The sequence below is a fragment of the Thrips palmi genome, unplaced genomic scaffold, assembly GCF_012932325.1.
Source record: "Thrips palmi isolate BJ-2018 unplaced genomic scaffold, TpBJ-2018v1 HiC_scaffold_8, whole genome shotgun sequence".
In the NCBI taxonomy this organism is placed as follows: Eukaryota; Metazoa; Arthropoda; class Insecta; order Thysanoptera; family Thripidae; genus Thrips; species Thrips palmi.
In genome coordinates, this window is record NW_023144635.1 from 10,482,895 (window position 1) to 10,502,015 (window position 19,121).

Consider the following 19,121-nt stretch of genomic DNA (forward strand, 5'->3'; position numbering starts at 1 on the left):
AAGAGCGGCACTCGAGGCCAAGGCCGCCAAGGCCGCTGCAACACGCCGACAACAACAACGCGGTGCACACTCTCGCTCACACCACTCCAACGCCAGTCCGCCAGTCCAACGCGAGCCACTCGGGCACCGCGGCGCGCTGGCGGTGGTGGCGGGGCGGAACGGCCGAGGGGCCCGGCCCGACGGGCCCAGCCGTGCCAACCTGTCGGGCGCACTGTCGGACTGCCGGACGGGCAGATGCGCGGTGAACGCGTCGAGCGGACACGTTGGTGCGACCTGCTGCCCGCGCTTGACGCCCGGCACACTGTGACATAAACTATGTCGTAGTCAGGTGCGCATCCAGTGGAGGAGCAAAATGAACAATTGACTCCCCTTCTCTTTGGCGCCTGGATGGCCGCCTGAAAGGTGGGCGAAATGCCGAGCAAGAAGTCACACTGTGCCACTGTAAGTAGGCAACAAGTGCTACTTCGACCCTCCACCAGGCCGACTCTGGATCCGCCACTGGTCGTAGTTTCCCTTTACGGTGGGGTTGTTTGTGCAAACACTCTTCACTTGGTTCGCGCCTCCAGTAACTGACCCCAACCAAAAGTCGGAGACACTCGATTAATGGGATTCGGCGCTGGCTGGACCAACCCGGGACCAACCCGTCAACGCCCAGGGCGACCAGCCTTCGGGACTCGCTCGAGCGAGAGGGACAGAGCGACGAGAACGACTCTCGGAATCAGTCTGCAGATCGGCAATCGGCACACACACGCACTCGGCCCAACGCCAAACCGTGTATCGCGAACCGCCATCGTTCTCGCCCCGTCCAATCCGCCGCCCCGTTTCGCGCAACGAATGGAGCGCGCGAGGACGACCGGATTCTGCCGGATTACCGCCAGCACACTCATTCCGACAGTCGTTTTCGTCGCTCTGTCTCTCTCGCACCCCTGCGGAACGCCACATGAGTGCGACAGGGACAGGGAAGACAGGGATTTTCGGAGTCAGTCTGCAATATCCGCTTGTCCGCCGGCCCACCAAGGGGCACACTGGTTCAATTAGAAAAGAGTGATTTTCTAGGCGTGCCAAAATCATTCTCAGGCAGACTGTTCTGGGCAGCAACAAGGGCTGCCTAGCCAGCGCCTTGCGGGTGTCGCTGCAGTCGGTCATCGACGCTGCTTATGGGTGTGAGAGACAGCGACGAAAACGACTCTCGAACTGAGCCTGCTTCTGGCCACGACCGGTACCGTACAGTGTGGCAGACTGGCAGTCTCTTGACCGCCCCTGTGGCCAGACACCCAAACACGCCCCCTTCCCCTTGCCTCCAGCAGGCTGATTCCGGGCAGAGCTTTCGTCGCGCTGTCTCTCTCGCACTCAGGTGGCGTTTGGCAGGGGAGCGAGGTAGACAGAGCGACGAAAGCACTGTGCGGGGCAGCCCGCCGCCGTAGTGGCGGCGCGCCAAAAAGGCCGGTCCAGCCGCCACCAAGGCGTCCAAGGCACGGCCTCGGCACGGCCTTCCCCAGGCCTTCCCTCGCGCCACCGGGCCAGCCAACCAATCCAAGCCAGTCGCACTGGAAATGGCGCGTGCCTTAATCCACCACGGCTTATCAATCGCCGGATCGGGTCACTCCGCAATTATTTGGCGGCACGCCTCCGTGAGGCCGAGTTGGACGAGACCATGAAGAGACGCCGACCTGGACCGCGCCCCGCGTCTTGTTGTGTGCCTTTGCTCCCCGGGCGCCGCGGGGGCCCGGCCCGCTCCAGGCCCAGTCTGCGTCTGGCCGAGCCAGCACACTGAATTCCTGTTGCAGAGTTGTAACTTTCTAATTTCTGAGTTCCAAGTTTCGAGTCACAGTTTGTTCCAAGGCTGAATGAATGAACAGACTCGTTTCACGTTTTCCTGATGACTGATTTATTTGACGGCATTTGAACAGCAAAGTAAACATCAGTGAGAAGAAGTGGGGAATAACATACAAAACAAAAGCAACACGGCAGTGTGCCAACTTCGACAAACAAAATTTAGCAAGTAAAAATATGACAAATTTAACAATTCCGAGGCTCGTTTTCGTCGCTGTCTTTCTCGCACCAATGCAGGGCGCCCCATGAGAGCGAGAAGGACAGAGCGACGAAAACAACCCTCGGAATCGGTCTGCAGTTTCGCGCTGCCATCTACATTGTTGGTGGCGTCATGACGAGAGTGCCCAAGAGTGCCCCCTTCTTTCCCCGACAAAGGGGTGTGTGTGTGGGGCCTGCCACGGGACCCAGGTAGGCAACCCACCTCTCGCCGCTGTCCACAACTCGCGTAGTGGCCTACCCTGAGGTTGACAGGCGCTTCAGCCTGCCACGGGACCCGGGTAGGCAACCCGCCCCTCGCCGGTGTCCGCAATGGCCTACCCTGAGGTTCACAGGCGCTTTCGGCCCGCCGAAGGACCCCGGGTAGGCGGCAACGCGCGTGGTTTGGCAAGCGTACTCCACTGCAGCATCCTATAAAGTGGCACTAACTGCCGCAGATCTATTGACGAGCTCAGCTCGAGCTCTGGCTTGTTGCTGAGGGTATTTTAGGATCGCGAAAACGTTCGTTTTGTCGTTTACTTCAAACAATTATTTGATGACAGCAAGGTACAGGAAAACTGTTGAACACAAGTTAACTCTTTTTTAAATAAAGTTATTTATTTACATTACAATTAACAACATGGATGCACACATTACTTCTTAATATATAACTTTTCTGCATCACTGCCAGAAACAAGAATCATGAATCCTGGAGTTCCGCCCTGAAGAATGTACCTACAAGATGCATTTGTATAGTTAGGGAAGGCATAGACTTTGGGCTTTGAAGTTTCAATTTAAATATGCTACTTTCAACTTACTTGCTGTGTGTTAGAGCTTTTCCTAAAGTCCATGTGGTTGGAATGTTATGCATGCGCGCATTTTCATCTTCAAAGTATATTCTTAGATTCACAGGGACATATTTCTTCTCATGGTCCCACTCAGGATGCTCAGCAAAGACCTCGCAAAGCATGTTTTCAAAGCTGAAAAGTGTGCACATTGGCATGGTCAGCATGATAAAATGAATTAAGAAGATTCAAAAATCAATGTCATGAGATGCAGGAACTTACATTTCATCCTCATGAAATGCTTGAATAAAATCAGTCAACTTGTATTCTGGATACATAAATATAACAGGCCAGACAAGTTTGCCATTTTCATCAATATGCACACGTGATCGAACAGCATCGGGGAACTGGGGTTCTAAGTCAGACAGTTTCAGTGCTGCAGAGTCTATAATTCAAGGAGAGAGAGATTACAAAAGTTATTGGTTGCAACCCAGGTTTGTTATTAGTGCACATATTTTTCTTTTTAAATACCTTTGCTTTTAAACTTGATATTTCTGTTGCGAACAGTTTCCAACAATTTTAAGCCTTGCATTTCCTCCTTTTTTCCTGCTGCTTGCAGTCTTCTTTTATCACGATCAGCAACTTTCTAAAAAAAATTAGAGATACGGTTTATTTTTGAGAAGTTACGCAGATATTTCAACTTAGGTGTTCTCTGACCTTGGCTGTTGTTGCTTTAGATCGCAAAACTGTGATAGCTTTGTCATCAGCGTTTCTGGCAATAATTTTATCACAGTATTCGATGCATTCATCAAACTTGTTCAAATGGAATAAACACTCTGCAGCTCTGTTTAAGGCTTTTGGATAATCTTCTTTTAACTTTAAAGCAGCTAAACAGTCATTCAGACTTGATCTGTAGAAATTGACCAGGTAAAAATATTGTATGCAATATACGAAACATTGACAAACAAAATCACTTACACAACCAACCACATATGTCATTATTTTAAAATGAAGATATACGTGCCTGTAATTTTCTAAGAAGAAGTTGGATGCTGATCGATTATTGTACAATTGAGCATTTATTTCATCGTCTTTGCATTTTTTCTTTAAGCCCTCAGTGTAAGCTATGATTGCACGGCGGTACTTTTTACACTTGAAGTTAAAATTTCCGTCATCTTTGTAAGCTATTGCAAGATCTGAAAACAATATTGTCTAATAAGCATTTTGACAAAAAATAGAAAATTATGGTTTGACCACGAGTGGTTCAATGTAAGGAAGTCCTTGGTTTTAGATAAAATAGCCACACCTTCTGGGGTATTTTCATTCTCGTCGTATTTCAGCTGCTGAATTCCTTCCATTAGAGGAGATAGCTCCTCTCCTGGTTCAGGTGCCTTGGTCATAAAGAATGGATGTTTCTCCATCTCCTACAAATGAAGTCAAAGATGAGACATGTTCGTCAAGAAATTTATTTGAAAAACAGTTTATCCTTTTAATGTTCTGAGAACTTACCTCCTCCCATCTGTCTTCTGGCCATCCTTCTGTGTACGCTTTCCTTTCAAGACCGCCTATGAATTCATCAAGTTCAGCATCTAATTTTGCAGCCAGTTCTTGAGGGGTCAGTTTCTTGTCTTGAACGACATCCGTAATATCTTTGTTGTTATCCATTTGGAGACTGAAAGTAGCATGAAATCAGACAAGATAAAATAAAATGAAAATTACGATCAAACAGTTACACCGTAAAGAAAGCAGAATGGAACAATAAAGAGAATAAACGAATAAACAGTCTGCAGGTGAGGGACATAACCAAAGGAAACCTCACTGCACAGGAAAAACTGCTGCAAGGGAAGATGGCTTAACAATGACAATATCGCTACACTTAACAAAAGCAGTCCAGTTATAGAATGCAGTTCATAGAACTGTAGATTCGCTAACATACCGTTAATCCAGGCCAATTAATGTCGGAAAAGCTAAAATCTTCACGTGTGTGCTGTTAATGTAAACACGAATTTAGGGGCTGCTATATTTCTCATACACAACCAAACGGCACCGGAAAAACAGGTGAACGGAAGGAACGTACCACATCAACAAAACCAAAATAGTCATTCCGTTGGCGCGGTTTTCAGTTAAAATTGTACGTTTGTATTAAGATTCTCTCAAGGTTTTCTTTCCGGATAACTTGTTCCAAAAATTAGACTCGATTCGGTCGTGTCGGACAGCCAGCGCGTACGATAATCCGAACCGACGCACGACATCATCCGATCCGACATTCCCCCTAGCGGCCTAGCGGGTGGCGAAAGGGTTGAGTCGCGGACGGGACGCGGAGCGGAGTCGCGGTCGGTAGGCGTAGCAGTAGCAGACAGCGGCCCAGGCTCACTAATTTATCGTTTCATGCCTAGTCATCGGCTTCTTCAACCATGAGTTCTCCCCAAATAATTCGTGTCAAAACAGAGGAGGACGTCATCACGAGTCTGTGCAACTTAATCCAAGATGTGGCGAATAAAGCCATTGAAACGGAAGATGTGTTCAAGATTGGATTGTCAGGTTAGAATAATGGTGTCTTGCCCTTGAGTACGCTTCAGATTACCGACTTTTCGGCTTTTAACTTACCTCACTTGACTAGTGATGAATGCATCAGTATCATGTTCTGCTTAATCAGCAGTATTCTTTGTGGATGCCTGTTACCTTTTATGCAACTGACATAAGTGATATCAATCGCTTTCTTTGGCCCAATGAAGTGTGAATGCAATAGCAGGTCAAGCCTTCACAATTTGTTATTTCATATCCAGCAAACTAATACCTGTTGCCCTTTTGTTTCGTACAGGAGGCTCATTGATCAATTTTCTGGCTTTGGGACTCCCAAAAATAACAACTGATTGGAGTAAATGGCGTTTGTTCTTCTGCGATGAACGTGTTGTACCTTCTGAAAGTCCCGATTCAACCTTTGGAGCTTACCGTAAATCCCTCATTGGCAAAATTCCTTTGTCAGAGAGTCAGTTCATTCAAATTGATCCTCACTTAGCAGGTAAGTCTTGTATAATTTATTGATCCTTCCACAGTTCTACATCATGTTTTAACACTTGTCAACATTCCAGCTGAAGATGCAGCTAGAGATTATATCCGGAAGATGGCGCCATTTTTCGCACCTGACAGCTTGCCTCGATTTGATGCTCTTCTTCTTGGCATGGGACCTGACGGCCACACCTGCTCCTTGTTCCCTGGCCATCGCTTGCTTGATGAAACCTCTGTTTGGATTGCCCCCATCACCAATTCTCCAAAACCACCTCCAAGTCGAATCACACTCACTTTCCCAATAATTAACAATGCTGAGAACTGCATATTTGCTATTGCGGGCCAAGGCAAAGCAGACATGGTCAAGGTGTGTTTATGCTGCAAAAGTACCCTTGTGCACTGTCACTTGTGTTGCTTATAGCAGTTTCTTCTCTTATAGTTATATGCAATAATGTATTTTTTTGTCACAGAGGATACTGAAGGATAAAGAGGATCTCCCATCATACCGAGTAAAGCCTACTGATGGAAAACTATATTGGATTTTAGATGAGGGTGCTGCATCTCTGCTGTAAAGAACATCTAACTTCAAGGTCAACATTTGATAATGCTTGTAGGTTGCAACAAGCACAACCTCTTTTGAAGGGGTGGACTGTAGTTTTGAGAAGTTAAGTTTGTGACTGTGTAAGTAAAAGCTTTGAAAACTGTTGGTTTTGCAAAGAACTGGCTGAATATTTGAAATAGGTCTTACCTCATCTTTGTCAACCCTTTGTCAGAGATCTTGATTTCCATGTTTTATCCTTCTTTCTTATTCTTATTTTCCGCTACATATTTGATACTTTGGTCACTGATTTTGGTTGCCTATGGTTAATTTTTAGCAGTGGCTCATGCTCATGCTTCATTTGTGCTCTGAGCACTTATGTTTAGTGACTTTAAAGACATTTTTTAGAAAGTGGAAGTGATGAAGGAATTTGTAATGAGTGTGTTCAAAACTTCAACTATTGAACATTTACATCCTCTCAGTTTCTGAATTCTTATTCTGTGACAAGCTGACTGGCTGTTTTTTTCCTCTTAGCTTGAAATAAGTTTCCATCTCTTCAACAATTTTTTTTTTACTATTTTGTTTGAAAAGAAAGCAAGTTTTTTTTACAATATTTCTTTTTTCAAGGCATGATGTTGGAACCATTTAAGCAACAGAAAATCATAAGTTATGTTGTGTAAGTTTTCACAGGTTCAATTGAATAGCTTCAGCGGTATGTCTACTTATTATTTATGTAAATTATTTTTTAATTAGTCAGGATAAGAGATTGTGATCGGGAAGCTTTAGTTATTCAATTATATCTGTATGTTCCTGGTGATTTTTTAATACATAGACGTTCTCCACTTATTGGTGTGTAAGATGAACTGTCATGTACCCAACCATAGCTCTCAAAACTATTCTTGACTTTCATGGTTTGAGTCTTTTGATCAATTGGATTGATTGTTTTGCACACCAATTGAATTGGAAACAGTCCTATTTGCCCATCTTTATTAATTGACTGATGTAGGTAATGCATTGTTCTGTTGCAGCATCTTTTTTTTTATTTTTAGTCTGAGATTTTCCTAATGTGAATGATGCTGATGCAGATGCAGGATTGTTATTCTTTATATTTTTAACATCTCAAAATTAAGTAGTATTTTTTTGTTAACCAATCTCTAAACAAGCATTCCTTTTTGTAATGTATTTCAATGTGTAGGGCAATGTGACCATTTCATGAGAAGCTATTGATATGCTGTAAGATAAAGGTAACTTGCAAATATTTCAGCCTCTTGTAGCATTGGTGACTATGGTACTATTCTAAATTCAAGTGAGCTATGAATTTTGAAATGTTATGCTTGTGATACCTTGTTGGACCATTTATTTTATAGAAACCTTGAATTTTTAAGTAATCTCATGACCCTTGCACCATGAGCTCGCTATGCACTAAATTTGTCTCAACATTGTTGTTCATGTGATTATAGCCACCCCCTGACTTAGTCAATTAGAAAGGCAGTTAAACCAAGTGGGGTTTTTTACTTCACTGTTGAGACATATTATTATTACCTGTTAAAAAAGCCTGCGGCCAAAATGCCATTTTTCAGGTTTAAATCAATTATATCGGAATGGCAAAGCCATTGGATATGTTAAATATATTTTCCTTTTATTAGCGCTTTTATATTTTTGATATTCTTCTCTTTATTATTGTCTTTATTGTTGTCTATCTTAATCTATTATTTCAAGTGAACAAGAATTGTAGTTTTAAATGGTGAGGAAAAGGAAAGTTTCCCCATTACGTTATGAAGTCATTCAAATTTTCTTAAGAGCTCAAATGTGAAAATTCCTTGCAAATCTATAGAGTTACAGAATTTAAATTATCTGCTGATGAAAGGCTTTTTTTTTTTGGTTTCATTCTTCATACTCCCTTAATCAGCCTTACCTTTATTCTTCTACACATGAGACTTGGGCACAAGGACACCCTTGTCTCATGATCTAGCTATGTCGTTATAAATCTGTGTCTGTAAATTTATTAAAATACTCTTTATGTGTAAATGTGCTCGACATGTACCAAATATTCTCAAGAACTTATCAGGCACCTCCCAGTATCGGGAAACGTCGGGACGTACCCCCGTCGGGACGTTCCCCCCTGTTTTATAGTATTTCATACAATATATTTAATGAATAAATATATTGGGTGGATATTATTTTAATTCACTCTGGAATAAACAGATATAATCGTCCGTCGTCCCAAAAATATTTAAGAATATTTTTTAGATAGTCAAAATATTTTCCTCTCTCTAATGAGCTACATACGGAGTTTCTCGCAAGGTCTGTCACAAGTAGACGAAGAGCTGGCGCGAACAGTGTAAGATCTGTTACGAGTAGACCAAGATCTGTCGCGAGTAGAGAAGGACCTGTCACGACTTCAGATCTGCTGGAAGTAGACTAAAATCAATCGCGAGATGAGATCTATCAGGAATAGATTAAGATCTGTCGTGAGTAGAGTAAGATCTGTCACGACGTAAGATCTGTTGTGAGTAGCGTAAGATCTGTTGCGAGTAGCATAAGATCTGTCGCTAGCCCGTTAGGTTTGGTTAAGACAGGTTGGACCCTTTAGTGTCAGAGTTTTAGGGAAGCCATCCGTCGGTCCGCATGCGCATCTACCCCGCACTACCATTACAAATTCCGCATGCAGCTCGAGAGAAGAGAACATTTTGATTATCATAAACGTATGTAAAAAATATTCCTGGGACGACGGGTGATTATTTCTGTCAACTCGAAAAGAATTAATAACAATATCCATCGAATAAAAATATTCAATAAATATATTGTAAGAAATACTAATAAAACAGGGGGGAACGTCCCGACGGGGGTACGTCCAGGCCGTGCCCCCAGTATCCAACCTGCTGAACTGAACTAAGTGCTTTTGAAAATTTTCTTATTCTATCCACTAGTTTTCAGTTGTTTGTATATTTTTGTACTATTGACCAAGCGATGCCAGTAAAAATACATTTTTGAGGAGGCTGCAGAATCTTTTTAGTCATGTTTGTGTGTTCTCAAAGATGATTCTTTTTCACAAATATGGCAAAATTAATGCGAAGCTCGTTTCTCTGCGAGCGATATACAAGCCTTATCTTAATGTTTTCAAAATGAACTTTTAATAATTCCTAGATGTTTTGTTTGTTGTTTCCTTTGGTTTCAGAACAAATCTGTTTTCCGTTTTTTTTTTTTTTTGTTTTTTTTGGCATGCGAGATGTAACTTTGTCAGGTTTGAACATTCCAAACTGTCACAGACTTTTCTGGTGATACTGTGCTGTGAGACATGTGATGCCGGTCTTCTTTGGTTGATGGTGGACATAAATAACTTTCAGAAAAAAGAGAGTCAAACCAGACTTATATCATTTACCCTCACTTACTTTTATTATTAAGCAAGAAGCAAAGAAATACAACAGGTTATGACAATAACCTAGATAGGAAGGAAACCAAAGACACTGTTATTTCATGGTACATACAGTGTTAACTCAATATTTCAAATCAAATAATTTGGAAAGAAACCTGCAGATGAAGATCCAACCATGCGTTTTTTGGGACACTTACCATCGGAACCTACCTTGAGCATAATGCAAGGTCAAGCAAATTAACACTCGCATTACCCTAGAAGAGTGTTTCCCAGTATATTAATTGGACATGCATAACTAACTATGTACCAATAATGCTGTTGATTTTGATTTGTTCAGCAAGTTAAAAACATATAAAAAAATGAAAGGCAACTAGTTGTAGAAAGAAAAGTTATATATAATGCAGTCTAACTATTTAGCATTGAGGACAAAAGGTTGGCATTAATGCTGTCATATTTCTGTGTCATGTTTATTTCAACACAAGAGCCCAGTTAGGAATCTCTCCAAAAACATTCAAAGCAGCCAGTCATACAAGCATCCACCAATCACAAACAAGCCAGAAAAAAAGGGGGGGTTTAAATTAAAGTAAAAAAAACTCTTTCATGTATATGTTTAAATATGTATAAATAGTTAAGAAATAGCTTATTCTAGTACATTTATTGGTTGTATTCACAAAACTTCTCTTGTGTAAACATATAGCTATGCTGCTGACACTCCCGTGACAAGCAAAAACCAAGGACTAATGTTCCCGTACTTCAACTAGCCAAAAAAATAGAAATCACTAGTTAATAAATAACATTAGTTATTGCAAGACGAATTTGGTCAGCTCTTTATGACAGTTTTAATAATTTGAATCACAGACCAAACGTAAAATATTCGAAGAAAAACAAATTTATCACGCTCTTGTTGAGATGGGCAGCCCTTTTAACTTCCAGGTTTTTAATTCCTCTCCTGGGGAAAACAGCTTGGCGCATTTGCATTTACAGACCATAGCAAATTTTAACAATTAACTTAAGTCTAGGGAGATGTATTTGTTTTTCCATCTGAATTCAACTGTTACAAGTTGTTCAGAAAAATGATGGACATGATGAGTGTTGGAATTGAGATACTTAAAATGATCAGTCCCTATCATCTGCAGAGCAGAATTATTTTCATTGGTATTTAAGTGGACAGTCAAAATTTTAAAAGGCCTATTATAGTTCAAGCAGAAAACTGCTGCTAAAACTCACAAATTTTTGCCATGTACACAACAAAGTTTCAAAGTACACTTTCTACTGAAAGTGCACACTTTGAAGAGTCCAAGGATTAATAACACAGCTGTGTATCAAGTTCATCAGAACTCCAATTTAATAATACACAGATGATGAAAGAGAAGGCATAGGCCATAGCAGGAAGAATATGCTAAAGCACACACTTTCACTCAAAAATTACTTTTGTCCCTGAATTGTTCCTAGAGATAGAACATTTTCAGACATGATATTGACTTTTAATAAGAAAATTATAAATATGATGTGGTATGCACTCCAAAAAGTGGAATTGCATATTCAAAAGGTACTCAAGGAATAACTATAACATAAGGGAACATGTACTAGGCATGTACAAACAATCTACAATGAAGGACAAGAGCATCCTTCAAACAGAAAGGAAAAGGACCTCCAGAGAACATCTGCTCCTCAATGATGACCCTGGCATTTACCTTACACCCCAGAAGGAAAATTTAATCTACAAGAAAGGGGAAGGCACACAAACGTCCAACACAAGCTACTACTCCCAAGTGTAGTCCTGTACACATCCCAACCCATAGGTACACATTAACATTGTATGCCCAGATAAACATAACAAATGAACCAAAGCAAATTGTTCATCCAGTCTTGATTGTTTCGCATCACAGCTAAAAACAAGGAGAAAGTGTCACGCCAAATTTTCTAAATTGGCTGTTACTGTGTGAATCGTAAAATGATGAAGCATTAAGACTTCTCCTCCATGAAATCTGTCAATATTACGTCCTCTCTTGTACTCAAGTTGGGGGATGTAATTCTTAAGTTGCATGTGGGGTGACAAAATACTTAAAAATCTATGTCCAAGGAATTAATTTAAGTAGGTTCTCTTGTAGCGACTTGTAAAAAAGGCAGAATGGGTGGCAAGGATGGAGGCACAGTCAAATTTGTCGTTGAAGCCACTGTGTCCCACTATGTCACGTGACGTCAGTGGAAGTCCCGCGCTCAGCGCGCAGTCCGGGTGGACCTTCTAAGTCGAGTCCAGTCAGCTTGTCTTATTGTTCTCTGTACAAACAAACACAAAAACAGTGTACATAGCTGCACAGAACAGACTGTTGTCATCGCAGGGCTCAAAAGACAAAATAAATGATTAAAAAAGACTAAAGATGAAAAAAAAAAAAAAAAAAAAAAAAGAATTTTTGAAGGTTAGAAGATATTTATTTAAATTTAACTACCTCATGTTATGGCGCATACTTCATATTGTAACCTAAACTTTGGAAAAGTTTTAAAATTATTTAAGCAACCAATAACCATCCCCAGACAAAAGAAAAGAAGTCAATTTTGACCCAGTGGTGCACATTAAGCACCACGTAACAAAACAATACTTAACTAGGATATGTTAATTGTATTGCAGTTACAAATGTTACAAGTTTATGCCCTCCACCAAATGGTTAAGATAAATATAATAAGGTCAGAAATATACTCTTTTCTCTCCTCATTTAGAGATGTTTAATCTAGAGATTATATCAACAGCTATGTGGAAAAGAATACACAGATTGTGTTCTGTGGAAGGTCCCATAGTTCCTCAGTGGTTCCAACAAGGTCCCATGCCTAGTCTTGGTCTTGTCCACCCTTCAAACAAGGATTTAGGTTAGAGAAAGAAGGTTCTTTTTGTCTACTGTGGTCTGGTCATGCAAAGTAAAATAGTGAGACTCAAATGTTAAAGATTCTGTCAAGCAAGGATGTCAATTGGCAGAGTGGTGCATATTAGAATCAATTTTAGAATTGAGTTAGGAAAACCGAATTACAAACGCTGACACACCCACATACACACACACAATAGGAGAAGGAGACTGGGGGCAAAACTAACTTTCCAGACTGTATGGACCCACTCCACTAGCCCCAAAAAGAAATTGTTATTAAGCGGTGATCAATTAGGGGTTATTATAAACATGATAAAGGAAAGGAATGTCTTACAGTTCCATTTTAAATATGATCTATTCAGCTTTGATAGTATTGATCATTCATAACCAAAATAAACAGTCCCCACCCCCACCCAAAAATATTTAAAAAATGTGAAAACTAATTCTAGCAACTATCAAAGCAAGATGAAACCAGAGCAACTAAGCTAAATGGCTTCCAAAAACAAGCATACTAAAGTTATCACAGAGCAACCGACAGAGTATTTATCAGTCTTCAACTATCACAAGATCAATGAGTGATTGCAACCCATCAGGAACCCAAGCCAAGTCACCATTCTGTACTGCACAGCGTAACATGCACCAGACTATACTATGAGCAATGATGAAAGGGGGTAAAAAATTGTTTGAAATAAAGCAACATTTCTTTAACAACAATTGAAAGAGGGATTGATAAAGATTGTTTACTTGACAAAGTACATACCATACTTGAGTCAAGATAAACACAAAAGTGATTTACCATCCACCAGAAGCTGATTAAGAAAGGGAAACAAATCAAGCAAGGGTGAAGAAACAAGAGCAACAGAAATCTACTGTAGCAAGTTTTTCACTCACCCACAATATGTAATTATTTTGAAAATAATTGGATCATCAAGATGCAAAGAAACGAGCAATATGACTTACCTAATTGTCAACATCCATTTTGATCCTCTTCCTACGGTCCTCGCCTGTGTAAGGCTCAGCAACCATAACTTTGAGTCGCATGCTCAAAATCTCTTCTCCATGCAACGTCTTAAGAAACAAATTGCAAGTTACAGACTAAACTTAGAGACTACTTCACCACTACATCACCACAAATTAATACCTTGATAGCCTCTTCAGCAGATTCTTTCTCTGCATATTGTGCATACCCACAGTTTTTTCCGTTCAGGATATATATGTCAATAAGACTTCCAAATCGCCCAAATACATCTCTTAGAGCATGTAGTGGGGGTGCTTTAGGGTAGCAAACAATAAATAACCTGAAAAACAATAAGACAGAGTTAGTGGAAAAATTTTCAGCGCCTTCAAATAGTTAATGAGAAGAAAGAAAAACATCACAAACCTTTCTTTAACCTCTGATTCAATGTGAGCTAAAGGCTGAGCAGCAGGTAATTTAGCTGAACAGTAATTAGGGTCATTTGCGGGGCGTATTGTAGGACTCAGCCCTCCTGATTGAAAAAAATGAATTAGATTCTTACTGCTACAACTTGAAGTTCAACATGAAAGTAATTTCTTTAGCACCTGTAGCAGCCAAAGCAGCCCTGGCTGGTGTTAGGGCAGGTACTGCCAATCCAGCGGCCTGAATCATGGATGTGGCTTGGGCCAAAGTGTCAACAAGGGTAGCCAAATTGCTCTGAATATCAACGGAAGGAGCAACAGCTGTTGTGGCACGTGCTGCAAGTGCTCTGGAGGGGCTGCTGCAAAAGCAATTGTAAGTGTTGGATTATTTTATCACTTTCTTCAAAATGAAGCAACAGTGGAGCATCTAAACTGGAGATCAAACACTTTTGACTTACCTGAGAGGATCTCCTGACCGAACTGAAGGGTCTTCCTTGACTATAAGTCGCTGACCAGGTGGATACTCAAATCCATGCAATTTGTCTTTAGCATAAGCAGCTTGTGAGGCTTTATGATACACAACTGTAGCTGTGCCACGAGACTACAAAGGAAGATAAGATTTAGTCAATAAAAGAGACAATATGATAAACTATTACTTGCTGCAAACCCACCATCCGAGATCTTGGATCAGACTTAAGGTGACAATAATCCAGGCCTGGCACAAGGTCAAAAAGACGCCATAATTGATCCTGAGTAAGAACGGCAGGGGCAATTACTTGGAGACCTCGACACCCTGTTTCTGGGTACCCCTGGCCCACATCCACTGCTGACAAAAATGAAACCATATCATTACTGTTAGTCACATAAATGTTGAAAGCAAAAGGATCCTACTCATTTTTTTGATTATACTTACGAGCATAAGATGTATAAGAAGGGCTTTCAAACAATCCATTACTGTTTCTGGAACCCTCATGCCTTGAGTTTGCACCATCTCTATTATTAGAGAAAGAATCTGAAAACTCACGAGGCTTTTTGGGTTGAGCAAAAACTGCCTTGTATGATCTATCACAGTCTTCAAATGCCTTGGCAGCATGTGACATTCTACCACAGAGAGAAACAATGAGTGATTTATGCCAGGAAATATAGAACATAAAAGCATCAGCTTTCACTAGATATTTACCTGTGGTATTTTACATAAGCAAACCCTTTGCTTTCCCTTGTTTCTCTATCCTTGACAACAGATACATAGTCTAAGTCTCCAAACTGTTTAAAATGGTCCCGTAACTCTTGGTCTGTGGTTGATTTTGGAACAATGATAAAAAGACGTGTCAACCGCTCATCTTCATTCATTTCTCGTTTGGACCCCTGTTCACGGCTGTAAGATCATTGAGTTAGAACAGACAATATACTTTAACAACTTTGGTAAAGAAAAGAGAACCGTTTCGGAAAAACAATACCTGTGAGCAATCATAACTTTCAAAGGACGTGGATTTCCCTCAATAGCTTGGCCATTCATTTCCTCATAAGCCAATGCAGCCTCAGAGCATTTTGAAAATTTAATGTAAGTAATACCTGAAAACAAATTTATATGAAATCAACAAATATTTAAGCCAAAACTGACAGTCTCAGAGTGCGAAACTTTCACAGGCCAATTATTTCACTGGAGTGAAAGAGCTTTCAATCATGAATTTGAGAACACTAGCGTTTCGAAATGGAACCAAATGACACAGGGGAAAACATTTCAATACAGTAACGCAGGAACTTTACAGCTGAAGGTGTCAAAAGTGACTCGACTAGGTTAGGGTTGTAAAGAGAGGAGAAATTTATGAAAGATATGTGACCCTAAAAATACATCGATGCCGTTACCTTTCAGATCCCCCGTTGCGCGGTCCTTCAACATCCAAATCTCTTCTATGTTACCATATTTGTCGAAGGCTTTTCTGAAGTCATCCTCAGTGATGCTTTTATGATGAACGATAAACAGTCGCGAGTTCGGCGGCTCATCCTGACGGGATTTGTGATTGTCCAGTGAATCTCTATCACTGTAAGATCGTCGGACAGCCATTTTGCACCAAAATATTTGAGATTCGTTGCTTTGCTCGGTGCTTGTAGCGGTACAGGCACACGGTTGCTCGTCTTGCCAGAGCACACGTCCACATTCACACGTCGAACGCGGAACGCGGTGGACCAGGGCAACGGGACGGGAACGGGACGGGATGGCCAGGGGCGGAAGGAGGGCAGGGGAAGCGGGGAGAAGGGGTAGGGGAGGGCGCAGGACAGGTCCTGCAACTCCTGGAGGTCCTGGAGGAGGTCCTGCGTCCTGCAACCACCTGCAAAGTACATATAGGCACATTCAGATTCAGTGCCGACGAGGTTATGCGAGGCTAGCGATGGTATGAGAAATTAGCGTATCAGCACGCGAAAGTGAAAAATTTAAGAAAGAAAAAAGAAACAACACAACCACACAACCAACCGGTCGACGGCTGGTGGCTGGAACAAGCACGGAATTTTCGCTACTATAAGACTTCTGCCAAGTTCGCCGTAAGTACTTCCTTGTCCTTCCTCATGGTTTTTAAGATGCCGCAGCAACTTGTTACCTTCTGCTTCTTCCGATGCATTAATATATTTAGTTGTGCGACTGGGCTCTAACCCTCTGACACGTGCTGCTGGCGCTGATGGTTTGTTGGTGTCTGCTTGTTTAGGGTCGGGCCGTATTTGACGTTTGGACCGCGTTTCTTTACTTTTCCTTTCCTTGTCTTTTCGGTTTGCAATCTTTTCTCTAATTTTCAAGCGGCTATCTCAATTGTTGTTCAAGAGTGTTAATTGTTTCTGTGGTTCTGTTGCAGTAGTGTGCAGTAGGTGAATTACTTCTGCTGCAATGGCTGTTGCCAAAGCCATGAAGAGCCTCAAAAGCCCTGGGCAGAAATTAAAATCTCTCAAGGGTAAAGAGCCTGTTGCCAAAGCCATGAAGAGCCTTAAGAGCTCTGGGCAGAAATTAAAACTGCTCAAGGGTGAGGAGCCTGTTGCCAAAGCCAAGAGCCTCAAGAGCCCTGGGCAGAAATTAAAATCGCTCAAGGGTGAGGAGCCTGTTGCCAAAGCCAAGAGCCTCAAGAGCTCTGGGCAGAAATTGAAATCACTAGAGGATAAAGAGCCTGTTGGCAAAGCCATGAAAAGCCTCAAGAGCGCTAGGCAGAAATCGAAGTTGTCCAAGGATGAAGGGCCTACCAAACCGATGCTGAAGAGTCCCAAAGAGAAAAGTGTGGTAACTCTGAATCAATTGCCGACTGTAACCAATGCTCCTAAAGCAGCATCCAAGACTCCTAAAGGGACGTCTATTGTAGCCAATACTGCGAAAGGAACATCTAGTGTGGTGGCCAAGACTGCCAAAGGAATGTCCACTTCAGCCCAGAATCCAAAAGGAACATCCACTGTAGCCAAGACTGCTAAAGGAACGTCCACTGTAGTAGCCAAGACTGCCAAAGGCAAGTCTTCTGTAGCCAGAAATCCAAAGAGAACGTCCACCGTAGCCAGTACTCCGAAAGAAACATCTACTCAACAGAGTCCAGTACCATTTCGCAGGAAGCGTAGATCAGTGAGAAGGAAGAAAACTTCTAAGTCTCTAGATAGAACTCGTAAGGTCTCTGAGAAACCCATTAAGCAAGTACGAAGGAAAAAAAACCCAAATCCTTTACGTGGGTAAGTTGCATGATAATTCTAATTATTGTACATTGGTTGTTCCTAGATCTGAAATTTATTCCCTTCTTTACTAATTCAGCGGCAACATGAAGATAGTTCGCATTCGTAATATAAAATTCATGAACCCAGCTAACATATCCAGAATTCGGGACCTTCTGGCACATCGCGGTGAAATTACTGAAGTAAACACTTTTTTCTGTTGTGCTGTCTACTTTCAGTGATAAATTTTGCCAGTCTTTTTTAAACATACATTTTCTGTTCTTCTGCAGATAACAAAATTGAAGAAGACTCTAGCAGTGCACTTCAAAACGGCTGAGGAAGCACGTGCTGCAAAGTTAATGGATGGTGTTCTATTTGATGGTCAGCCCCTGATAATCAAGCACGTTGATGAAAGTAAGATACCTACTCAACACAATTATAAAACTAAGCAATATATGTATTAGTATGTCTTTTAAAGTATGTCTTTCAAAGCAAAAAGCTCGCTTGTACCTCAATTAAATTTTGTTGTTGTTGTATGGAAGTGGATTAATTTTGAATATTGCATAATTTGGCTTCTATGTTGATGTAAATCTGATTTCACTCATACTTTCAGGTAAATTTGCCACCACTGTTGCTCAGAAAAAAGCCCAGAAAAGGAGAAAGGGACCAGAAAGTCAGTCGTCATTAGAAGTAAGTTTCTAGTTGTTAAAATATTTTCTCTCTCTCTCTCTCTCTCTCTCTTTTTTTTTAAACATAATTACATTTCTTTTAGACTGCAGCAAGTGCCAACATCCTCAGTGCACCCAATCTGGAGTTGATTGTTCCTGCCAAGAAACAGAAGACAAGTGATAGTGCAGCCAAAGCACAGAAAATAGAAGATGACAATGAAGATGATGATGAGGAAGATGATGGAGATGATGAGTATGAATCTGGAGATGAAGAGGATAATGATGATGAAGAAGAGGATGATGATGAAGAAGAAGATGAAGATAACGATGATGATGAAGATGACGATGACGATGATGATGATGATGAGGACGTCAGTGAGGAAGATGAAGATGAATGAAGTACTGATAAGATTTTATTTCATACTTTCATTTCCTAATGTGGTGGTTTTCCTCCAGTCTCTTACAAATTAGGTTTCAGAAAGACAGCCACAAATTTTGTAGAAATTATATCTTGTTAAAAATTATGAACTAAGGCAATATGCTTAAAGCAATTGTCCACAAAATTGAATGCATGCCCTGCAGTCCGTTGCGCACGCGCAGTGTCCTAGCAAAATTGCAACGTCCACCTTCTATTCGGACATTTTATGAAAGAAGATATAGACTTGTTTGCAAATTTGACTACATGAAACTTTGTTTCTTATTTATGAAAGTTAATTATTTTTTTATAGATGTATGTATACTGAAATGAAATGTCCTGTTACATTTTAAAATAAAATCTAAATATGCCCTCGCATGTGTTTTGCTCTT

General features: G+C 41.2%; 4 protein-coding genes across 7 annotated transcripts; 2 read left to right on the forward strand and 2 right to left on the reverse strand.

Moving 5' to 3' along the window:
- Nucleotides 1-2,625: 2,625 nt before the first annotated feature.
- LOC117653953 (DNA polymerase interacting tetratricopeptide repeat-containing, protein of 47 kDa) lies at nucleotides 2,626-4,905 on the reverse strand. The gene is made up of 9 exons (XM_034400014.1): nucleotides 4,750-4,905; nucleotides 4,323-4,485; nucleotides 4,120-4,237; nucleotides 3,838-4,009; nucleotides 3,531-3,723; nucleotides 3,345-3,459; nucleotides 3,096-3,258; nucleotides 2,847-3,008; nucleotides 2,626-2,763 (listed from the first exon to the last, which is right to left on the reverse strand). The coding sequence occupies exons 2-9, from the start codon at nucleotides 4,476-4,478 to the stop codon at nucleotides 2,682-2,684; spliced, it is 1,161 nt and encodes a 386-aa protein (XP_034255905.1). The 5' UTR covers nucleotides 4,479-4,485; nucleotides 4,750-4,905; the 3' UTR covers nucleotides 2,626-2,681.
- Nucleotides 4,906-5,085: 180 nt separating this feature from the next.
- On the forward strand, nucleotides 5,086-8,388 carry LOC117653954 (6-phosphogluconolactonase). The gene is made up of 4 exons (XM_034400015.1): nucleotides 5,086-5,354; nucleotides 5,635-5,835; nucleotides 5,906-6,189; nucleotides 6,293-8,388. Exons 1-4 carry the CDS (start codon nucleotides 5,228-5,230, stop codon nucleotides 6,392-6,394), a joined length of 714 nt encoding a protein of 237 aa, XP_034255906.1. The 5' UTR covers nucleotides 5,086-5,227; the 3' UTR covers nucleotides 6,395-8,388.
- Nucleotides 8,389-9,734: 1,346 nt separating this feature from the next.
- LOC117653950 (RNA-binding protein 45) lies at nucleotides 9,735-16,236 on the reverse strand. Of its 3 annotated transcripts, none has more exons than XM_034400009.1 (11): nucleotides 15,838-16,236; nucleotides 15,429-15,543; nucleotides 15,152-15,346; nucleotides 14,885-15,072; nucleotides 14,643-14,794; nucleotides 14,430-14,572; nucleotides 14,155-14,330; nucleotides 13,976-14,081; nucleotides 13,736-13,892; nucleotides 13,555-13,662; nucleotides 9,735-12,016 (listed from the first exon to the last, which is right to left on the reverse strand). In XM_034400009.1, exons 1-10 carry the CDS (start codon nucleotides 16,034-16,036, stop codon nucleotides 13,555-13,557), a joined length of 1,539 nt encoding a protein of 512 aa, XP_034255900.1. In that variant the 5' UTR covers nucleotides 16,037-16,236; the 3' UTR covers nucleotides 9,735-12,016. The 3 variants fall into 3 exon arrangements, with proteins under 3 accessions (XP_034255900.1, XP_034255901.1, XP_034255899.1); XM_034400010.1 differs by having other exon boundaries at nucleotides 14,155-14,327; nucleotides 14,643-14,797; XM_034400008.1 differs by having other exon boundaries at nucleotides 14,643-14,797.
- Nucleotides 16,237-16,365: 129 nt separating this feature from the next.
- Nucleotides 16,366-19,105, forward strand: LOC117653951 (glutamic acid-rich protein-like). Of its 2 annotated transcripts, none has more exons than XM_034400011.1 (6): nucleotides 16,366-16,512; nucleotides 16,818-17,667; nucleotides 17,747-17,849; nucleotides 17,937-18,060; nucleotides 18,260-18,336; nucleotides 18,419-19,105. In XM_034400011.1, exons 2-6 carry the CDS (start codon nucleotides 16,850-16,852, stop codon nucleotides 18,710-18,712), a joined length of 1,416 nt encoding a protein of 471 aa, XP_034255902.1. In that variant the 5' UTR covers nucleotides 16,366-16,512; nucleotides 16,818-16,849; the 3' UTR covers nucleotides 18,713-19,105. The 2 variants fall into 2 exon arrangements, with proteins under 2 accessions (XP_034255902.1, XP_034255903.1); XM_034400012.1 differs by having other exon boundaries at nucleotides 16,400-16,512; nucleotides 16,821-17,667.
- The last annotated feature ends 16 nt before the right edge of the window (nucleotides 19,106-19,121 follow it).

What these genes read in the sequence shown, in the direction of transcription:
- LOC117653951 (XM_034400011.1), top strand. Translation starts at nt 16,850, where the DNA reads ATGGCTGTTGCCAAAGCCATGAAGAGCCTCAAAAGCCCTGGGCAGAAA. An exon ending in ATCGCGGTGAAATTACTGAA is followed by an intron (nt 17,850 to 17,936) that starts GTAAACACTTTT and finishes GTTCTTCTGCAG; the next exon opens with ATAACAAAATTGAAGAAGAC. An exon ending in AATCAAGCACGTTGATGAAA is followed by an intron (nt 18,061 to 18,259) that starts GTAAGATACCTA and finishes TCATACTTTCAG; the next exon opens with GTAAATTTGCCACCACTGTT.
- LOC117653950 (XM_034400008.1), bottom strand. Translation starts at nt 16,036, where the DNA reads ATGGCTGTCCGACGATCTTACAGTGATAGAGATTCACTGGACAATCAC. An exon ending in CTGATCCAAGATCTCGGATG is followed by an intron (nt 14,573 to 14,642) that starts GTGGGTTTGCAG and finishes CTTCCTTTGTAG; the next exon opens with TCTCGTGGCACAGCTACAGT. An exon ending in GGCTGCTTTGGCTGCTACAG is followed by an intron (nt 14,082 to 14,154) that starts GTGCTAAAGAAA and finishes TTTTTCAATCAG; the next exon opens with GAGGGCTGAGTCCTACAATA.
- LOC117653954 (XM_034400015.1), top strand. Translation starts at nt 5,228, where the DNA reads ATGAGTTCTCCCCAAATAATTCGTGTCAAAACAGAGGAGGACGTCATC. An exon ending in GTTCAAGATTGGATTGTCAG is followed by an intron (nt 5,355 to 5,634) that starts GTTAGAATAATG and finishes TGTTTCGTACAG; the next exon opens with GAGGCTCATTGATCAATTTT. An exon ending in GCAAAGCAGACATGGTCAAG is followed by an intron (nt 6,190 to 6,292) that starts GTGTGTTTATGC and finishes TTTTTGTCACAG; the next exon opens with AGGATACTGAAGGATAAAGA.
- LOC117653953 (XM_034400014.1), bottom strand. Translation starts at nt 4,478, where the DNA reads ATGGATAACAACAAAGATATTACGGATGTCGTTCAAGACAAGAAACTG. An exon ending in TATCAAGTTTAAAAGCAAAG is followed by an intron (nt 3,259 to 3,344) that starts GTATTTAAAAAG and finishes CTTGAATTATAG; the next exon opens with ACTCTGCAGCACTGAAACTG. An exon ending in GCATTTCATGAGGATGAAAT is followed by an intron (nt 3,009 to 3,095) that starts GTAAGTTCCTGC and finishes CACACTTTTCAG; the next exon opens with CTTTGAAAACATGCTTTGCG.